This window comes from Diplotaxodon limnothrissa, linkage group LG4, assembly GCF_057381915.1.
Source record: "Diplotaxodon limnothrissa isolate DT_005_m linkage group LG4, D_limnothrissa_male_GT1.1, whole genome shotgun sequence".
Classification (NCBI taxonomy): Eukaryota; Metazoa; Chordata; class Actinopteri; order Cichliformes; family Cichlidae; genus Diplotaxodon; species Diplotaxodon limnothrissa.
Window position 1 is genome coordinate 9,346,114 of NC_140599.1, and position 21,561 is coordinate 9,367,674.

At 42.7% G+C, this 21,561-nt stretch overlaps 1 protein-coding gene across 1 annotated transcript in view; it reads left to right on the forward strand.

Moving 5' to 3' along the window:
• Positions 1 to 21,561, forward strand: part of LOC146633250 (E3 ubiquitin-protein ligase SMURF2) — a 55,576-nt gene that overhangs the window by 13,706 nt on the left and 20,309 nt on the right. Inside the window, exons 2-5 of the mRNA XM_085351414.1 lie at positions 9,130 to 9,168; positions 11,058 to 11,166; positions 17,495 to 17,628; positions 21,179 to 21,244. Coding sequence (XP_085207540.1) covers positions 9,130 to 9,168; positions 11,058 to 11,166; positions 17,495 to 17,628; positions 21,179 to 21,244 — 348 coding nt within the window. The remainder of the gene's footprint in view (positions 1 to 9,129; positions 9,169 to 11,057; positions 11,167 to 17,494; positions 17,629 to 21,178; positions 21,245 to 21,561) is intronic.

Below are 21,561 nucleotides of genomic sequence, written 5' to 3' on the forward strand. Positions count from 1 at the left end.
TATATTTACTACCAGGTTACATGTCGATTAACAGAATCCTGTGCCCTCCTTGGTAGTCGCTTCAATCGCTTGCTGGGAAGTTGAGAGAAGATAATCTCAGGTCCCGCCCACTTTGCCTTGTTTGTGGTTATTTCACGTGTAGTCGCTTGAAGTCTAAACAAGAACTCGCGGACTTCCTTATGCGTGCCCATTATGGGTTTAATCTTTGTGGCACATTAGAAACACAGTCTTGGTTTAGTTTCTCTAGTTCCTCGAACTGTGTTGTCAAAAGAGCAATTGGATACATCACAGAGTCATTTCTCTTCAAAATGAACTTGGACTTGTTCCTGCTGGACTGTGCGTTATTTCCTCTTTGTGTCAGGCTCGATAGCTGCATGCCAGCGAGCCTGTCTCGCATGGAAGCTCCGGTACCCAGCTAATATCAGCTTCCCTTTGCTGCAGTTACAGTGATAGTGGTCTGAAGACATGGTGTTCAAGACTAAACATTACCCAGCATGCTGTCATTGGAGACGTATAAGGAGGCGGCTTGAAGATTAGCAATGAGCCGTCAGAATTCTTCATCTTGGCTTTCTCCCTCCGTTTAGGTTCAAAATCCCACAAAGGTTAGGGAGGAGTGGAAAAGGGAAAAGGAAGCCCTTTGTTTATAGAAGAACAATGCGGCGCATGAGAGTGCATGGCGCTGGGCCTGCAGTCAAAACAGGGCAGACAGGCAGAGGAAAGGTCTGGGCCTGGACGAGAGGGGAGGAGGAGATGGGGGGTTAATGCTACTCCCTGAAGATGTGTCAGACTGTCTGGCGATGCTGGGTCAGTGCACTGAACTGGAGGGACCAGGTGGACAGGAAGCGATGATCAGAATGTGGTCATCCTGAGTTGGCAGACCTACGGGGATTTCACGCAACCAGACGATCTGCTCATGCTCTCCATCTTCCTCTTAGCAGCCTACTTTTCCAGACTTTTTTTTTTTTTTAACTCATGGATAGGGATGGGAATGGTGGAATATTACCAGGTGGTTGTCTCTGTTCCCACACCCCCATTTCCTCCACCTCATGGGCTCTAGTGTAATGGTTAACCGCAGAGCAACAGACTAGAGGCAGTGCGAGCCCTCTTTTTCTTTTTCTTTTTTCTTCCCCCTACGGCATTGTGTTCCTTTCCCATGCTTTGTTGTGTTGCTTTGAGTGAATGTAACCATTATAGTTTCTACATATGTTTAGCTCACAACAGACCAAAGTCAATTCCTAGTCCTGACCAGCATTCACTACCACGACCTCCACCCTCCCCACCTCCCCTAGACATCACGTGACCACTCCCTTCCCAGGTGTTTGGCTTGCGTCTGGTGGACTTCATTGATTCGTCTGCACAGTAGGGCTCTTTGTGTACCAGCCTGTGAGAAACTGTGCCCATCCTCTCCCCACAGGTGGGACTTTTTAAACTTCACCCCCAAGGTCTCCGTCTTTGCCCGCATGGAGCGGCTGTCGCCACTCTGCGTATTTGATTTTTATTAAGAGACAGGCCGGCAAAGGAAGGAGCTAAGTCAATGCAAGCCGATAATCAGTTGTATGCTGTGTTTGTTTAGCTTTCCCAGCTGTCCTTTGGGGGGTTGGGGATGGGTGGGGGGAGGGAACAGCTCTGTTTGGGCTGTAATGTGAAAAGCCATTATGTGACTAATAAGTTGCAGTCAGCCGAGGCGTTTCCACTCGCTCACTGAGAAATTAGGTTTTGTTTTTTGTTTTTTGGAGGTACTCTGTAAATCTACAGGTGAGCCTTGAGTGACATAGCATCTTGATTTTGATTGTTTAAAATGTTTTTTTTCCCTCTGCCTGCAGTCCTCAAATCATTTTTTACCCAGTTCTTTGTGGTTTATTAAAATAAGAAAGTAAAATGGGCTCTCAGGCTAAGAGGTTGTAGTTTTTTATCAGATGCAAGGAAGTGAAACTTATGATCCACTTTCAGGACAGGAAGATGGGGACGGCCAAATAGTCTGAAGTGACACATCACGACTTTACCCCAAAAAAAAAAAATCCCACTCAAAGTGAGAAACTCGAATGACAGATTTCCGACTACTGTGGAAAAAGCGCACATGCCCACTTGTCGTTCCTATCCAGTCGTTCGTCGTGGTGTGAAAGGCTCACAGCCTCGTGATTGTAATGTTAAATGTTTGTACCCATATCGTGCTGCGAGTGTCTCAGTGGCATTCATCCTGTCTGTAGTCTCCACAGTGGTGTCCCCCCCCATCAGTCCTATCAGTCAGCGCCGCAGTTACTGGCTGCGCGAGCCGCTGCGACCGGAATGAGAAACACAGGCAGCACAGAGAAACCCTTCTCTCAGCTTTGCCTCGATACTTGCCGTCGCTATGACGACAGAGGATTTTAGATGGGCCCGAGATGCGAGGGGTTATTTGATGCTTTTCCGGAGTGAGCGACTGTGTGCCTATGTGATAGAAGAGCAAGTCAGGAACAGTCGCGTGACGATACAGTCGTCCCATAGATTGCGTGTCTGTGTAAAATGCAGATAATGGTTCGCTCAAATAAAAAAAGATTAATATTTAAATCAAAAAAAGGGTTCTACGTACCAGAGCTACAACATTTACTCTGATAGCTGATCAGTAAGTCCTTAAGCAAATTAATCATCTTATTTAAACAATCACTTCAGTGAGTTAAAGTGTCACAAATATCTCTAGTTAGAGCTTTTCACATGTAGTGACTTTTCATTCTTTTATTCATACTGGGGTTTTTAATCTAATCATACATTTTATTAAATTGGATACAAAATCAACACAGAACAAGGATGTTCAAAGACACTGACTAGCACTATATTGCCAAAGATATTGGCATCTCGTCTGCCTTCACACACATGAACTTGAGTGACATCCCATTCTCAATCCATAGAATGGATTAATGTGATGTCGTCCCACCCTTTGCAGCTATAACAGCTTCATGTCTTTTGGGAAGGCTTTCCAAGAGGTTTAGGAACGTTTATGGGAATTTTTGACCATTCTTCCAGAAGCACATTTGTGAGGTCAGACACTGATGTTGGACAAGACGGCCTGGCTCACAGTCTAATTCATCCCAAAGGTGTTCTGTCGGGTTGAGGTCAGGACTCTATGCAGGCCTATCAAGTTCTTCAACACCAAACTCGCTCATCCGTGTCTTTATGAACCTTACTCTGTGCACCGGTGCACAGTCATGCTAGAACAGAAAGGGTCCATCCCCAAGATGTTCCCACAAAATTTGGAGCACTCCTTCCAAAACCTAAGAAATAGTCTGGCACAAGTCACTAAGCCATTCCATTCTTATTCACTACATAGATTGATTCTTATATAGCGCTTTTCTACTCGGAGCGCTTTAGACAACATGCCACATTCACCCAATCACACAAGCACTTCTATGCTTTTAATTGCTTACTAACAAACATTCACACTCATTCATACTCCGATGGATGCATCGGGGTTAGTATCTTGCCCAAGGATACTTGGTATGCAGACTGTAGGAGCCAGGAATCGAACCACTAACCTTCCGATCAGTAGATGACCTGCTCTATATATTTTAGGATTAATATTACCTTCAAAAGATTATGGAGTTAACACTGTGTCTGTCTAAAATCTGTCTAAAGTGCTTTATAGCCATGGAATAGTCTAGCTGGCCTCTGAAATGTAAGAAAGTGAAGTCTGTTCTTTTTTTTCTTTTTCTTTTTTGTGGGTTGGATCTTTGCATCATGCCTTTCTTCCAGCTTTATGTAGATGGAGAAAGAACACATGATTACATTTATCTGTGTGTGAGTTCAAGAAAGCCCGTCAGCGGTGACCCAGAAAAATAGCAGATTTACGATGTTACCCTGTAGGTGAGAGCTCACCCACTTACTTTACTTAGAAAAGGCATCGGTCATCATCACCTCATCCTGTAATGACATAAATTTGGATGAAAAGCCATTTCACTTAAAGTCATTACATAAACCTTTTGCATAAGAGGAAAAGAACCTGTTTCTCTGTATGTTGGGTCATTTAGCTACTGATGATGTACGGTGTCTCTACAGGGGGTTGAGCATTGCAGAGGCTCCCCAGTTAAATCTGTAGGCCATGCCAAAAGCATTGAGGGGAATGCCCAGTCATGAACTCACAATAACGGCAATAAAATATTTGTGTGTAAAGCCGCAGGGGTTGGGCTCTGGGGGTGGATGAAATTTGCCTAGAACGTACTTGATGTTTATCAGGCTGTTTTGATTGAAACCACTGTGTAGTCTTGCATAAACCTTGCAGACGGTGCCTCTGGATTTGCAGACTGGCGTATTGTGGTCTGTTAAAGAAGGGTGTGTGCCTGTTACCAGGTTATCCCTCTCTCCACCTTCCCTGGTAGACACCATGGCAGGATACTGGAAGGGTGACCAATAGGTGTGATTGAATCAAAGAGAAACTATGTAGGTAGTAACACACCCTCTCACTAGTGATGGAGGGGAGTCTGGGAGGTTGCCAATCCAGTCTACATGTTTTATAGACTTGGAGAAGGCTTATGACGTGGTTTCTCAAGGGATTCTATGGGAAGGTGCTTCGGGAGTGCACTTTCACATCCCGTCTGCAGCGTTAAACGAGACGTGTTAATTGTGGTTGTTGGACTTTGCCAAGGCTGTACTTTGTCTCCACTCCTGCTTGTGGTCTTTAGAATGTAGGCTTCCAGGCAAAGCTATAGTGAGGAAAGCATCTGACATAAGGATCAGTAGGTCACACCTCTGCTTTTTACTCACCCAAAGGGCTGAAAGAACAAGACTGAGACTACAGGTGGCTCAATTTTCTTTACCGGGCGGTTGGAAAAAATCCAAAACTGGATGAGAACTTCAAACATTGCCAAAAACTCTCTATAAGTGATTCCTCAGGAGGAGCTATCTGGAAATAGTTTGCTCAGGGTACTGCTGCTTCCCATGTAGTTATGGCAACTCTTAATTGGATGAAGGAGTTGGAGGATGGATGTGTGGATGAATATGTAGGAGGACAAATTTCATTTTCTCATCAACATTGAGCTTTGTTGAGTTCCTTTCTACACTTTGGACTCTCCTGCCTGACAGAACCCACGCTCAGCTCCTCCCCCCGTGTTTATTTATTTGATGTTTTTTCAGGCTAGAATCGGAGGATCACAGCACTTACAACAATCTCATTAGAGAGACTTTACAAGCTGGAGGTGTGTGAAATTCAGAGCTTGTGAAGAGTGACGGTGATTGTCAGAGCGAAGGCGGCAGCCACCCTTAGAGAAGTTTCATGAAATTAAATGAAGCCAGTGCTTTTGCAAAGTGTGACAGTCGTTTCAAACCAAGGGTCCCAAAAACCCAGCCCGCCCTTTATGTTACCCCTCTGGGAATCCTTTGATTCCTCAGCACTCGCAACATCAATCACTTCGCTTCACAAAGACAGAAAGACTTTGCTGATACCCTCATTTGAAGTCTTTGGGTTAACTAAAGGAAATAGTGCGCTCAGTGGCTGGCAGTTCATTTGTTTGCATGTAGACGTTGAGAAGGTCAAAGCTGCTGTCATGTTGAACTTTAGAGTGGCTGTTTCCTGGAATCAGGGCATATCAGAACTGGCAATCCTTTCATTCCGTTGTGTCTTGTGGGTGTCTGATCACACACATTGTAATCCTTCTAGTGTTTCAAGATCTGTAAAATATGGCTCCACTTAGGTTTATGTACATTTTTACTTTTTCTAATGACTGTGTTTGGATGGATGGCTGGATGCCACTCCATCCTGATTGATGTCCTTTGTCTCCCCTTCTCGCTGCACAGCAGCATCAGACCTAACTGGCTCTCTCGCTGCTATTGTCTCTGTGCATCAACCATTCCAGCGGTTTTCCCCTCTGTTTTCAGCTGTCGTTCGGCCCCTTTTATTTTTCCATAAGAAGCCTATATAGGTATAATTGTAGCGTTGCCTTCCTGCTCTGTGGCTAGTTGAGTGCTGCTTATGCCACTTACACAAGGGTCTGCAGCTTTTTCCGGCTGTGGTTGTCTTGCCGTTCCCTTGAATGGATCTCATAGGGTCCTAACTCTTGCTCCTTTGGGCCTGGACTTTAATTAAATGTTTTGTTGTCTATACATTTCCTTGCTGAAGAGTCATATTTCTCAGTCTTTTGCTAGTCATTTCCTCAGTCATGTTACAATGTAAACATCAACTGTCTGAATTCATTTCACTATACTAGATCTTTTTGGAGACACCATCATCTGTTACCTCAGTCAGCCCTTTAGTGCACCACGCACACACACAAAACCCATGCATTCACTCCCCAGTACTTGTTAATAATTAATTAGATCGTTGGAGAGGAGAGTGATGTGTCTCGGGGAGCATGCGTGTGCTCACATGCTTTCCTCTGTGTTCAGGAAGAATGTGACCGAATGTGATGTGTACCAGATGTTTTAGAAATGAGGTGGGTTTCGCTGGAACGTAATGCATTCCCAGGGATGTTTGCGGAAAGAAATTCTTCCTCATCTGTCGAGCATGTTCTTTACCCCCCCCCCCCCCCCCCCCCCCACCCACACACACACACACACACACACACACACACACACACACACACACACACACACGATGGCTGTTTTTAGTATCATGTGCATGCTCACTTGTGTCACTTGTGTGTCTTTCAACACCATAAAGCTGATTGTCGGTTCCTTTAATTTTGTCCATGCAGCATGTCAATAATATGGCTTTCTCCTTCTGATTTCTTGTGGTAAAATTCTTTGAGCTCAAACCAGACTCAGATTCAGACTGATGCTTGACATGGTGCACGTTTGAGTACATGCGGCATGGGGGAGAGGAACAGGCAGTTCTGCTGCAGGCTTGAATGGCACAACCTGCTGCCCTCTCACCTTTAACATAAGAACTAACCAAGCCAACTTCTTCAAAGTGAATGAGGGGCAGGAGCACAGAAGCCTGAATCAAATACATGTGAAGCATTGCTTAGACCAGTCTGTTGCTACTATCACAGTTTTTTATGTATGCAGTTACAACAGCAATGATGAGTGGGGTTTTTTTTTTTTTAATATATTAGAAAGATTTTAAAAAGAGTTGACTACATAAGAGAAAACATGCCAACATTTACACTGTCCTAGCATGACAGTTCAGCACCACCCCAACTGTCCTCTAAAATTTGCTTTTCTTTTTTCCTTATTTTTCTGTACTTTTAAAATTTGCATTTGTTAGCAGTTATAAATGCCAACACTAATATACTGGCTATTGGTTAACTGAAGCCCAACCTTGATGTTGGGGCTGAAATATTGGTCGGGCTTTACTTTTTAAACAATACTGAATTTGATGACATTCATAGAAGTAGTATTTATTTTAAATTGCACTGGAATACATTAGTTTTAAGTAGGTTTACATAATACTAGGATTTGAGAAAACAGTTTACAACATTATATTTGTTATATTACAAGGAATTCTTCCTTCCCTTATCACCCTACTGGTTGCGGCAGATGGCTGCCCCTCTCCAAATCTGCTTCTGCTTCTTCCTGTTAAAAGGGAGTTTTTCCTTCCCACTGTCACCACGTGCTTGCCCATAGGAGGTTGCATTGGGTTGCCTCTGTATTATTGTTGGGTCTTTACCTTACAGTATAAAGCACCTTGAGGTTAATAGTGTTGTGAACTGAATAGAATTGAATTAAAGGAACTTTATGGCTTCTCAGGAGCCATACTTAGTATCTCCTCAGGTGCTTTTGAGGACTTGAGTTTCATTTTGTCTGCTCAGAAATGTAATTGTACTGGCATAAAAACATGTATATACCATTGATAACACAATATGACTAGCTCTGCACTCTGTACACCTTTTTACGCAGTAAGAGCAAAGCATCCAAATAAAGTTACAAGCAGCAAAACAGATTCTGGAGTAGACTGAACTTTAAATGACAACATTTACCCTGTGTAGTGTTTAATTAACAAAGAGGCAAAAGTGAGATTAGTTACTTTGTGTCATACTTTGCATCAGCTAACCATTTCTTTTTTTGGCACAATTTCTTCAAAATAAAACTAACTTGGCGCACTTCCCTCTGTACTAATAGTGACTGACTGAATCATAAACCAGACTTTCACTGTTTTATGTTTGTATTACTTTGATGTAATGTATCATCCCTCTTTGAACCCATGACTCAGCCACATCAGTGTCCAGACCAATTAGGGGCAGCTTCTCAGAAGGGCTTTATTCCTGAGAAAAGCAAAACTATTTCCATGTGCCTGACTCACCGGCTGCAACCGTGAGCTCCAGACACCCAGGTGGTTACTGAGCTTCCTAATCCATCCACACTTGCACAAGAGGGAGTAAGTGGCTCTGCCTCATCACCTCAGCAACTGCCACAAAGGCTCTCAGAGTACAACAGTACTATCGAGTCTGCACAAATTTTGGAAGGGAGAAAGAAAGACTAAACAAACACTCACTCCTGCAGCTCAACATCATGTTATAATGAAAAGTGCAATGTGGTGTTTTTTTATTATTTCTGTTTGTTTTAATGACACCAAATCTTAATTGTGCTGAAGTTTCAACTTTAAACCTCCAGCAAGGGAGTTGGTTTCTCTGCTGCTGTCGACATGTGCTATAAATACGCAGTCTAATCAAAGGAAAGATTGTTTGTGTAATCTGTACCAGCCTTGGCTTGTGTTTGGCTCACAGCTGTAATGTAGTCGTTCTCAGCACACTGTTTTCCGACTCGAATCCTAAACTAGACGAATCGTTCCCTGCGGCCTACCCATGCACATTCCTGCCACTTTTCTAACCAGGGAATTAAAAGAAAATGCATAAAAATAAAAAAAGATATCCACAGTTTCAGATGGAAGAAAAAACCCTTAAGTTGCAAAGTTGTATATTGCAAACCAGACCGGAACACCTCCAGAATTTTTTTAGGGGTGGCCGTGTATGGGGGCCACTAAAAGTCTTGGGGCAGCACACTAAAAACAGAACAGTGCAGGGGCACAGCAGAGTGGCAAACAAACAAACAAACAAACAAACAACAAAATTGTTACCAACATAGGACAGTCTTGCCAGGGATCAAGGGCCAGCAAATTTTGGGGGGTGGCCAGTTTCCCCCTTGGTGATGCCCCTGAAACCTGATCTTGTTGGGATGAATATTAAACATATATCTAATGCTTGACTTTTTGCTTTTGTTTTTCAGTCCTCTGCGCAAAAAACCTGGTGAAGAAGGACTTCTTCCGTAAGTATCTATTGCCTTTTATTTATCTTTTCATCATAAACCTTTTAAACCTTATTCAGACTTTCATTTAACCAACAACCATGGGAATTTGGTATGAAAGTGAAAGTGGTATGAGGACACTTTGGGCTGACAGAGAGGCCACTGTTTGCAGCTATGCTAGTATTTAAACAGTTTCATTTCAACAGATTTTCTCCAAATGTTCCTAATATGCAGTGTGTTTGGTAAATTTGTCTCGTATCGTAGAATGCCTTTAAAACCCTATAAGTGTAAGTTTTGTGCAACTGTTGCTTACTAGGTTCTTCAGCGTAGGTGTCAGCAAGTGTCACGTTTTGGTGTGTTTGGGTCAGGCTGTCATGGTGAATGAGCGTTTAAGACCCTCTGCTCGCTCAGGAGCTGAGCAAACATTCAGTTACGTGGAGAGTGGTGCTGCGAACATGGATACATATACAGACTTGGCTCTCGTGGTGTATTACAGTGTACTTATGTGAACATGCTGATCCAAGCTACAACTACTTTATTTGTAGATAGGAAAACATCAATCATAGAGGCCAGGCGCTTTTTGTGAAATAGTCACGAAAAAGTCTGTTTTGTGCTCAGGCACAATTTTGTTTTTTTGTTGGGTTTTTTTTCATGACAGAATGGCTTTAACATGTATTTCATGTCTGCAGCTTGTATTTTGCCCAGACAAAGCAGGGATGTGTCTCATGCTCACAAGTGAGGAGTCAATCCGATTGCAGGATGGGAGAGGCTCTCTGGAGAGCAGCTAAAAGACAGGGAGTGCCACAAAGCAACCTGGCCAGTGAGCCAGCCAGTAACCGTAGCTGGTTAGCAGCAACTGAACTTTCAAAATAAGAGGACGGAAGATTTTCTGTTACTAAGTACATCACAGTTCTCTAAGACGGATATAAAATACAAGTCTCAAATCTAGTCATTGTGGGAAAGCTGCTCACCATCTGCGCTGCTATCATGCTACTCTGCTACATGTGCTGCAGACAGTACTAGACTGATGTAACGAGTGCAGCTGGAGCCGGTAAGCTAAGTAAACGGTGTTATGACACTATTTACAAATTCCCCTGATCTTTGTTTTCTCCCTATCAGAGAATTTTGGAGAACATATACAGCAGGGATGCCAAACATAAGGCCCGCGGGCCAGAATTGCCCCGGCAAAGACTCCAACCTGGCCCGCTGGCCGTGTTTGTAAAATGTTAATACATTTTACAGCTTGTGCTACTAATAAAGAACACCTCCACCGTCTTTCATACTACACCAAAGTAATAATCAATTAAAATAACAGCTTTTGGGTTCCCCAGTGTTTTTACAATTTAAGTCCAACGAGTTGTGTTGATAGATTTATTTAATTAAATAGAGCAGAATATATTTAGCTGCGCTTCTTTCTCTTTTATTGAGATATCGTAGGGATTAAATGTGCAGCTAAACTTACGCAGACAGAAAGTGGATTTTTACTTGTCCGGCCCACTTTAGATCAAAGTGTGCTGTATGTGGCCCCTGACAAAGAATAAGTTTGACACCCCTGATATACACCAATCAGTGATAGGCTGCTACAGGCTAGTAGCACTGGTCCCACATTCTCAAACTGTTCTGGAGCACAAGAACTATAATTATCATTTGCACCATTTATACTGTGAATTAATCATTTGTTATGTAAGGTGTCCCGTGCATCCTTGCACTGCAATGCGTTAACACCAGAGGATGTCAGTTGTCATAAGAATAGAAAAAGTTTGTGGAAGTAATAAAATGGTAATCTTTAGCCTGCCTGGACTGGTCCTGCAACAGAAATCAGTGTTGTGTTGATCACTGCATGTGCATTGTCTTTGTGTCTTGTTAAACTGTTTATTCTTGTGCTGCGGTGTGCTCTTTTCTCCCCGCAGGCCTGCCTGATCCATTTGCCAAGGTGGTCGTGGATGGTTCAGGACAATGCCACTCTACAGACACTGTGAGGAACACGCTTGACCCAAAGTGGAACCAACATTATGATCTGTGAGTCTCAGAGTCATTTTTCTTCTTCTTCATTTATTTATTTATTTATTTATAACACTGAATCATTTCTGACATCTGTTTGTAAGGATTTAAAAAGTCGTCTTTGGTTTATTTGAATACCTCCCACCGCCCCACAGACTAAATCTGATTACAAACAGCAGTTTGAGGCCATGCTTGGCTTATTGCAGTGCCTCTCAATTAGTATGCCTTTCTTTTTATAACCTTGAAGTGTGAGACTTTGCCAACCGATGAAAACAGCTCTTGCATCTGGCCTCTCACTTATTTAAATACTGTGTAATGACATAACCCTTCAGTCGAAAAATGTCCCTTGGAACAGTATTTAAGGAATCAGAAAAGGAGGGCCGTCTCCAATAGTATTTTCTTCCATTGACTGAAACACGTGCATGTCTTGTTGTACCCCGATTGCCTTTTTCCCAAAGATGGAGTGTCCTGCGAAAGTAACCTGGAAAAAACAGAGACAGAGCGTGAGTGAAAATGTGAGAGTGAAAGTTTCCAGTATTGGCCCAGTGTTTATCCAAGCCGTCATGCGTAGCCAACAGCGAGAGGAAGCACGTGTCTCCGTTTGTTTGGTTGCTGGGGATACAGGACCCTCTCTCTACAAGGCCCCACGCCTGTCGCATTTGACAAGAGGGAAAAAGTCACGCGCACGTACGCACACCTTGGGGATGAATTGTTGGAGCGGAGAACACAGACTCGTGGCTCAGTGGAAACGTCTCTGCTCTAATTTGTCCCGAGAGCCTGCAGATATCGTAGACTGGAATTTATGTGAAAACGACTTGGGTTTTTCTGCACCGGTGATACGTTTACCATGACTGTATCCCGTTTTACTGTCTGTGTTTATTCTCGTGGTGAACAGCAGAAGGACCCTCAGGTGGTGTGTTGGAGGAGAGAGGTTTTAATTGACTGAGAGCAGCTTCTCTGGCTGTCTGGCTGGCTCACACTTATTAAAATAGGGCCTGCAACACCTGGTGTTCCCAAAAGAGCCTAGTGCATTAAAGCTGTTGGCAGTGACTCTTTTTTTCCATTTGTTGTGTGTGAGGGTGTAGAAATGATGTGTGTGTGTGTGCTGGGTCTTCATTTCTTGGGCATGCTGCAGAGAGCAAACTGGCCCATGGTCTGTGACCCTTCAGCATTGTTGCAGGATGTTGCCAGCATGCCAAGAATAGTAGACGCAGTCTAGCTAGCTGCCTGGGTCGCACAATCCTTCTGCTTGCTCTCGGTTTCTAAAACAGATCCGTAACACTCATAGGATATGACTGAAATAAAGGAAGTCTAAGCTGAATAACTCCTGTTGGGGATTAGTAGAGGCAAGGATACTGTAATTATGAGTAATAAAACCGTTCGTCTGGAGGACCTTCATCGTTGTAGTAAGTGACGGGAAGTGTCTTCCTGCATTTTTGCACTCTTTTGTCATGCTGTCACATTTATTCAATTAGGAATCCATCAGATATAGTGTTTTTAAATAATACATCTGCAATGTTAAGTGCCCTGTCTAGACTCAAATTTCTTTACACCCACCCGCTTATCCATTCCCCTCCCATCGTCTGAGCTCTAATTCTGTAGAAGCGACAAGTTCAAAAGAACTAATAGCTGGCTATTCCAGTTTCTCAGCTTTCCAAGGTACTACCAGTACTGTGCAAAAGTCTTGTGCCACCACTCATTTCTTTAGGTACGGTAATTAATTGAGACATGTGCAAACATACATACTAATATAAAGGCATAAACAGAATTTGTACAATTTTGAGTGCCAATATTTGGTATGATGACTTTTATTCTGAACTCTTCCATCTTGTCATTTCTTTAATAGTCTTCAGGAATAGTCGTCTGCCTTTCTGTTTAAATGACCCCACACTGCTTCAATAATGTTGATGTCTCGGCTCTGGGGAGCAGAGTCCTTGACTGATAGAAAACACCATATATAATTCTCCAGCTATGCTTTTATTACATTGGCAGTGTGTTTAAAGCCTTTGCCAATCAGACACTTTCCTGATTGCATACATTTCTACATTCATAATTACATCAATTTTTACAAGACCCCAACATCACTGGCTCAAATGCAGCCCAAACCATGACAGAGCCTCCACCATGCTTTACAGATGTACACACACTCCTGACCACTTGTGTATATATTGACTAGAATTTGAATCAAAAATGTCAAATTTGGATTCATCACTTCATCAGACCTGTTGCCACTGATTTTCAGTCCAGTTTTTCTGTAATTTGACATACCTCAGCCTTTTCTCCTGCTGCTTTAAGAATAGCTTCTTGTCAGCCACTGTTCAACTGAGTTTTTTTACTGCAACTTTTTGTGTGTGTCAGATGTTGCTTGTCCTATTTAGCTCTATCCACTGATGTTAGGTACTACTTGACTGGCAAATGACTGACCTTGCAATATAATACATTAATTCTATAATAAAAATGGTGTATTCTATTACTTTAAGCTATTTCAGTTCCAAATCTGTCATAATTGCTTGTGTCTTTTGGTCTTAAAATATCTTAAACACACATTTGCTAACAAAGGACCTTAAAAGATATCGTCTTAAAATCAGTTTTCTGTTTTGCGAGGGTTTTTTTCCCGTTAAATCACTGGGTTAAGTGGTTTTGTTTTCGAGTCCAACTCCTGACTGTTGTTTGTTGCTTTGTTTTGGCTGGGATTTGGTTTAGTACATGTAATACATTGAAAGAAACCCTGAGGATAATGCTGAAAGCAGCCTCGCTGGGAAGCCTGCTTGTTTAGGTCCAGTAAAGTCTAACAAGAAATGACTTGAGAGCGATGATTGCACTTTGTGGTTAATGATGTAACTGTTGTATCTGTAGCAAGCAAGCTGTTGTGTATGATGAAATGGTTTGGGTTCCTTAGAATACTTCAATTTAAACTTTTTATATTTGTTAAATCAAAGAGGTATTTTATTACTGCCCTTTTTTTAAGAGTCTTTAGGAAACAGATTTATTTTTGTTGGTGTTCGTCCACAACACAAATATCTGACACTGATTCACAGGTCTGGGATTTGTTGCATTTGTATCTCTGATTATGCCATATGATTTAATGCCAGTTTTCCCATTTTGTGTGTGTGTGTGTGTGTGTGTGTGTGTGCCTATGACTGTATGAAAAATCTTAGCCAGACTAATGAATTTTATTACAAGGATCCAGATGACTTTGGTTTGGTTATAATACTTCCCTCCTGTCATGTCTGTCTGACATAGTAGCGCTCTCTCTCACATCGCACCCCAGACAGGCATTTGGCACTGACTCAAAATGTCCAGACGTCTTACTCACAGCCTCATTGTTTCATATCCCTTTTGGTAAGCAGCATGATAATTACAGTGGGATGCAGTTCTCCGAATCGTACAGACGATTAGTTTTAGACTGAAGGAGGGAGCCCACCCGAGCAGATGTGCCGCAACAGGTTCACATGCTGAGATTTTATCACACTGAGGCCTGACACACGAGGAGGCAGACACGATAAGGAAATAATTCCACTTATTTAGACGCGTCTCTCATTGCCAGCACATCTGTAACTCTGTGTGTGCCTGATCATGTCCTTTACTTGCATAGTGGTCAAACCAGTTAATCTTTTAAAGAGAAAATTATGCCCATTTCCAGCTCCCTTTTAAAAAAAGAAAAAAAAAATTCATGGAGTCTACTGGCCTATCCCAATTATTTTTCCCAGTTCCCCCATTCCCACTCCCTCAAATGCATCTTATTTCTGATTGGTTGCCCCTTGCTGACAGAAGATTTGACCCACCGAGTGGGAGGGGCTTTTGTACCTATAACCTGAGCTCAGTGCCTGTGGTGGTGATGATGATGATGATTATCTCTCTTTGAAATCAGACCACAGAGCCAGGATGATAAAAAGTAAAAAGACTGTTGAAATGGAGCATTTAAAGCAGTTTGAAGCCTGAGCTTTCTGGCTCTCAGGAGTTTGTACTCAAGCTGACCTCATTATTTGAAAGCTTGACCAACAATAATATTGGTGTAACAATGTACACCAGTCAGGTACAATGTTATGACCATTGAATAAGATTGTGTTGGTCCTCCTTTAGTTGCCAAAAAAAAGCCAGACCTACCCATCAAAGCATGGACTCAACTCGACCCCTGAAGGTGTGCTGTGGTATCTGGCACCAAGATGTTGGCAACAGATCCTTTAAGTCCTGCAAATTTTGAGGTGCTGCCTCCATGGATTGGACTTGTTTGTTCAGAACATCCTAGAGATGCTCAATTGGAGGAAAATTTGGAGGCCAAGTCAACCCTTAAAATTGCTATTGCTTTCCTCAAACCACTCCTGAACCATTCGTACTTTTTGGCCTGGTCCATTATCCTGCTGAAAGAGGCCACGGACATGAGGAAATACGGTTTCCATGAAAGGGTGTTCATGTTCATGAAGCAATTTGGGTAGATGGTACGTGTCAAACTAACAGCCACCTGGAGGACTCGAGGTTTCCCAGCAGAACATGGCTTTCCATAGGTCATCCTGGTCTCAGGTGTTCCCCAGGTAACCAATGCCCACAAATACCCAGCCATCCAGGCCGCCTTCTCTCATCGCTCCAGTTCTGATGCTCACATACCCATTGTTGGTGCTTATGGTCGTGGGAAGGGGTCAGCATGGATACCCTGACTGGTCTGTAGCTATGCAGAACCATACACAACAAACTCCATCTAATGCTGGTTCTATCAGAACCAGCGTTAGATGGAGATAAAGAGAGATAATCATTGTTACTCACTTCACCGGTCAGTGCTCATTTTCTGTCTTACAAAAAACAATCAGGCATAACATTGTAAGGAAAACTATAATAGGACCTTGTAATGTTCTCAGTACTTGCAGTACAACCGTAGCAATCGCTGTCAGTCATAACACGGGCTAGTTTTTACGCTAAGTTTGTGTAGTGTTTACCTACAAAAACTTGTATACCTATACCTGTTATTATTTCCCTCTTTACTCTGTCTCGTGACACCATTCCCATTCAGTTAGCTTGAAATAACAAATAGTATCACAGTGAGACTAAAGCTGGGGTTTTTTTTACACAGGAACTACAAAAGATGTCAGAAGAATTGGGTCAGGACATTGTCTGAAGTTTTCTTTTGTAGATGTAGCCCACAGCTGGAGATCATTTACATCAGCCATGAGCCGCCTGAACGAGGCAGAACACAGGACAGCCAATCAACAACCGCGAATTCACCTGCAGCTTTTTTCACATCGCCACAGATCGGTGCAGTCGGGCATCACAAAGCCTTTGTACTGGAGCTGCATTTACACTTGCAACTCCTTCCACTGCTGTCTAGAAAAGCTCATGTCTAAAACAACCGTAGACCATCAACCTCTGAAAAACAGGAGCCTCTATGATGTTTAATAGGGTGATATCCCCTCAGAGCTGCTAGCGCTGCTGCAGAGTCGGTCTTGCTGTGTGATATTTCATCCTATAATTATTGACTTGTCATTTAAATTTTTTTTCATCCTCTTTAAGTGCAATCATTAACCATCTTCAACCGAGATTACAGTGGGTTTTAACATTATGTCGAGGGCTTACTGTACAGCTACTGCACTTCTTACCTCATCATAAACTCATAAAGTCAAAATAGTTTACTTTGAGGCAAACAGCCTTCAAATTATATAACTAATGTTACGGCCTTCCATGTTTGGCAGAGCAGTTAATGACTGTTTATACCCAATCATAATTTCAGTGCTGCTGGTTTGATCAAAGAAAGTCATTTGTACTTTTCATATATTGAGGAAAATGGTTTTCTTAAAATGTCTTGTGTGTAAATTGTATAAGCCAAAAGAAAACTCGATGTCAGCCCAAGTTTAAAAATCCATTTTGTAGCAAAACGTAGGGCTTATTTCATTTCCCCTGCACGCTGGGAGAGTATTTAAAATGACGACAGATCAGGGGGCATTTTACAGTTAAAGTGGTTTTGTTGCTGTGGTGTCATCGCAGGAGTACCGTGGCCTTCTGTCCCACTTTTATTGAGGATGGCTGGTGATAAATGATTCAGAGAATCCCACTCCACTTGTGGTGCTTCGTCTTCTTCTCAGGCACAGAGGATCAGAAAATCCCTCTGAGCTTGCTCACCTACCTCTTCCACATCCATGTGTGCCGACTCCGCCTCGCTTTGTAGTCCTTGACAAGGAGTTTTAGTAGTAACCTCCGTGACGTGGGTGCGTCTTTGCTGTAGTGCCGGGGAAATCCTCAGGGAAATTTCTATTACCTTTCACCAGATGTCTGTTTGTTGAGCAGTAAAAGAGAGTTTCTATGGCACATCTCATTAAATACGTGTACCTATTATATCTCCTTTTCTCTTTCCCAACAGATACATTGGAAAATCGGATTCCATCACCATCAGCGTGTGGAATCACAAGAAGATCCATAAGAAGCAAGGAGCTGGCTTTCTGGGCTGTGTCCGCCTTCTGTCCAATGCTATCAACCGCCTTAAAGACACAGGCTGTAAGTGCCAGTGATGCTTTAATGTATCTGCCGCACATTATGATGTTTAATTTTCCCTTTTTTCCCTAAACCCTCTTTAACAGTGTAGCTCTCTGTGGATTAACAATATATTTGGCATTTTGTGTCAGCACAAGTAGCAAAGTGATGTACTTTAATGCGTATAGATTTCTGCATCCAGGTTAAGATTGTCTTGTAATATTCAAATCTCCAGCCCAACCTTATACCTCTGAAAAGCTTGTACAAACATGACAAATGACAGCTGCTGGTTATAGGTTATACTTCATTATCATTATGAACATTATGACCAGATGGATCTTTTTAAAATTTTGCCAACTGGCCTCGTACTTTTGGCCCCAAAAAAGCAACTAATTATATTAATTGTTGAAATTAGCAGCTCTAAGTCTGCGTTCATGGATCTCTGTGGGAAAAGGATGGACTGCACTGTTTCTTGTCTAATGTGCGTTGGGATCTCGTACGTCAGTAGTCGGAGAATGGATTGAGAAATTGACAGGCAGATCATGGAGTATCTTCAGCGATGTGGAGAGATGGGAGCCTCAAGCTGCGGGTAGTGACCTAAAAAAATAAGATCACAGATACAAGCGGTGAAAATGAGTTTCCTCCAAAGAGTTGGTGAGGGATGAGGCGTGGAGCTCAGTCCTTCAGAAGAGACTTAAAGTACATCTCTTCTGCAATGAGCCAGATGAGGTGGGTAGAATGCCTCACAGATTCTTCCTGGGTCAGGTGAAGTGTGCATGTCCAATTGGTGGGGGGGACCTGAGGGCAGACTAGAACAGGCTGAAGGAAATCTGTCTCCGGCTTGGCTTAAGGCCGCCTCAGGGGAGGGGGTGGTCAGTGTAGCTCTGCTGAGACTTTGATTAAAGGAGCACTAAATTCCCAGGAATTAAAGAAATGTAAAATATTTTGGAGCATAGTTAATAGAAGGATGCTTCCTAATAGTTGTCGGTTGATTATTACGAAATGTATATTTGACATATTAAAATAATTCTGATTCAGATAATGAAGGTCCTGAAGACTAAATGTGTTAATAAGATATGAATACAGGTTAAAACGTGAGTCCTCTCCAGGTTGTTGTGAAAATTGATAATAAACATGCTAAAATACTGCTGCATTGTACTTTTCCTTGACATCCAGTTGCTTAATACATACAGAGACACTGTCAGGCTCCTACTTAATATATTGCATTAAATTATAATGCATGTGGAACAGGATATCCGTAATCTTTGTTTTTTCAGACATTTTCTTTAACGGGACTTCCTTAAAATTGAGATTTAAAGAACTCTTGCTCTCCTCACACTTAAAAGAGGGCTTTTCCTTCCAAACTGACTGTTAATATGTTCATTGCATTAATTAGCAGCTGCTAGGATTAGCCTGTGCTTTGCTAATGAGACAGAGGGACTTGATCTCAATGAAAACAAGTATGAAATCACAAACTTTAAAGATGATCTATTACAGTTTTCCTTATACTTGTCACACATGTGTAGTGTGACAAATGCTAAAGGCTCAGTTTCAGACTGTTTTTTGTGCTCGTGGCTCTGTATGATGTAGTTAAGAGCAGATATTCCTAATATGGTCATCTCAGTCACAGGGCTCCACCCACATGCTGTTCAAAGCTTTTGTTTGCCAGGGGTAGCCAATCGGAAGAAAGCTGGCAGAGGAGGCCAACCTCAACAGCAGGCTGATGTGAGGTTTATTTTATCTGGATCTTGTACTTTAAAATATGTCTGGATGACCTCAGTTTTTTTTTCTATTAGCTCTTTATGCGTTATTTGATTTACTCGGTTTATTACAATCTGCTGGAGAAGATGACAGCAGTTAAATTGTCATTTACGGCCATCAGACCTCCACAGCTCACTGAAGCTGGACTATCTGTCCACACCGCTGCTGCCAGAGCTACGCGACTGCAACTTAGAGTGGCTCCATTTAGTGCCCTGTCTCACTCGCTAAGCCTGACAGAGGCCAGACCGGGGTGTGAGAGGGGTCAGCACTCTGCCCCTGCCAGAACAGGAAGAGCCATTTAACATCACCCAGCAATTACGGTAAAAATGTCTCATGTCAGAAGCTAACTGGATAAATGAGACGAAGGTCTTAGTTAATGGCTCCCTATATAAAAGCCCTGCCAGATTGTTGTAGCTTCAGCAAAAGCGGTCTGGAGTGAGTCTGAGCCAGTACCTGCTCCATGGGCCTGCGGTCTTGTAGGCAGAACCGTGAAAGAATCCCACCAGTTTTCCTAGAAGCTCCTGACATTGTTGTTTTCCTGGAGGGACACAGGAAACCTGAACCTTGTGCCACAGCTGTGAGTGGTTTGCCTCCCGCTTTTCCCCTCGCTGTCTCTCTCTCCCTCTCTCTCTCCTGGCCTTCTCCTCACCCCTCGGGTTTCTCCTCGAGTCTCCTCTGTAGACTGGGAACATGTGCGCGCGCACACACACACACACACACACACACAAATGCCATTGTAACTAATCTCGCTCTATCTCCGTCTGCCGATCTAGACAACCGGTCATTTCACGCAGACATGCATAATTGTGCAGCTATTTAAGTGTAAGCATAGATATGTAGTGTTGTGGTCTCTCCCCTTGTGTGCGTTTGTCATTCTTTTGTCTGTGTGTGTGCTTTTACCAGCACTTGCCATTCAGTCCCCTCCACAAGCCTTACCGAGGGCACAGAGTACAACTTTTGTGTATAATTGTAGAGCGTCTCGGGTTGACTGTAACATTTATACATAATTGCAACGTTTATGTTTCATGTCCTCTTGTATATGACTGTGCAAGTATTTACATGTATACACTTTCATCCAACCTCAGCACGAGTACATTTTCTGTTTTGTCAGTGGCTGCTGACCTCCGGCCAGCCTCGTAACACTTCGACCGTTGCCAGTTTTGGTCCCTGTTTAGTCTAGACACACATCCTGAGCTGATCTGCATGACACCCAGACAACAGAGAGCAGATAGTGGCATTTCTCATGTCTGCAGGCAACTTCTTTTTTCCTTTCTCTCTTTTCCGCCTGATCTCTCTCCGTTTCTCACTCACTCTCAAATTCCGCAGACTTTAAGAAGTTCAGACAAAGAGTTTCCAGACTTTGGCAGAAGTTCATGTCCACGCTAAGGCTGAGCGGAATAGTGCAGGCTTTGTACTGAAATTTGTCAAATGTTTGACCCCAGCATTTGAACTGAAGCCCGCTCTGTACCGATGCTCAGTGAGTTTTTGTTTTTTACTGCCAGTGGCTGTTCCACGGAGCAGACCATCTGTTCCAGGGCACAGCCAAGTTGTGGTCTGCAGACAGAAGAATGAGAGACAGATAATGACGGAGACTCTGAGTGATGTAAATGATACAGAGCAGTGGGAATTATCCAAAGTGTGCGGGGAGACGAATACATCCCAACACACGCTAGTTTACATGTCTTTCTGAAGTTGATGAATCCTTTTTTTTCTTTTGTTCTTTTTACTCCTCCTTTCATCTCTATTCTCATTTCCTGTCTGTCTGATTGGCTTCTTCCTCTCCTCTTTGCCTCTCTCACTCTCTCCTGAACAGATCAGAGACTAGACTTGAACAAACTGAGTCCCAACGACAGCGACACAGTCAGGGGCCAGATAGTGGGTGAGTACGGTTTTGTGTGCCCGCTGTAAAACTATCCGGTGATACTTTATAACTTCCTTTGACAGAGGTTGTAGAAGAATCGCAGTGTTCTGTTTTGCTTCTCACGTGTATAAACAGCTCAAAATGAATGCGACCTGCCAAATGTTGCTTGAAAATCTGCTTCTCTTGTCACACACAAAATACATCACTGAAGCTCAGATTTACCACGTGCTCCCGGCAGAAGTTTAAAAACAAAAAAAGATCTGGAAGGAAATGCATTTTTGTTTAACCAGACCCTTCAGCATACCTCTGATTTGAAAAAAAAAAAAAAATTAAAA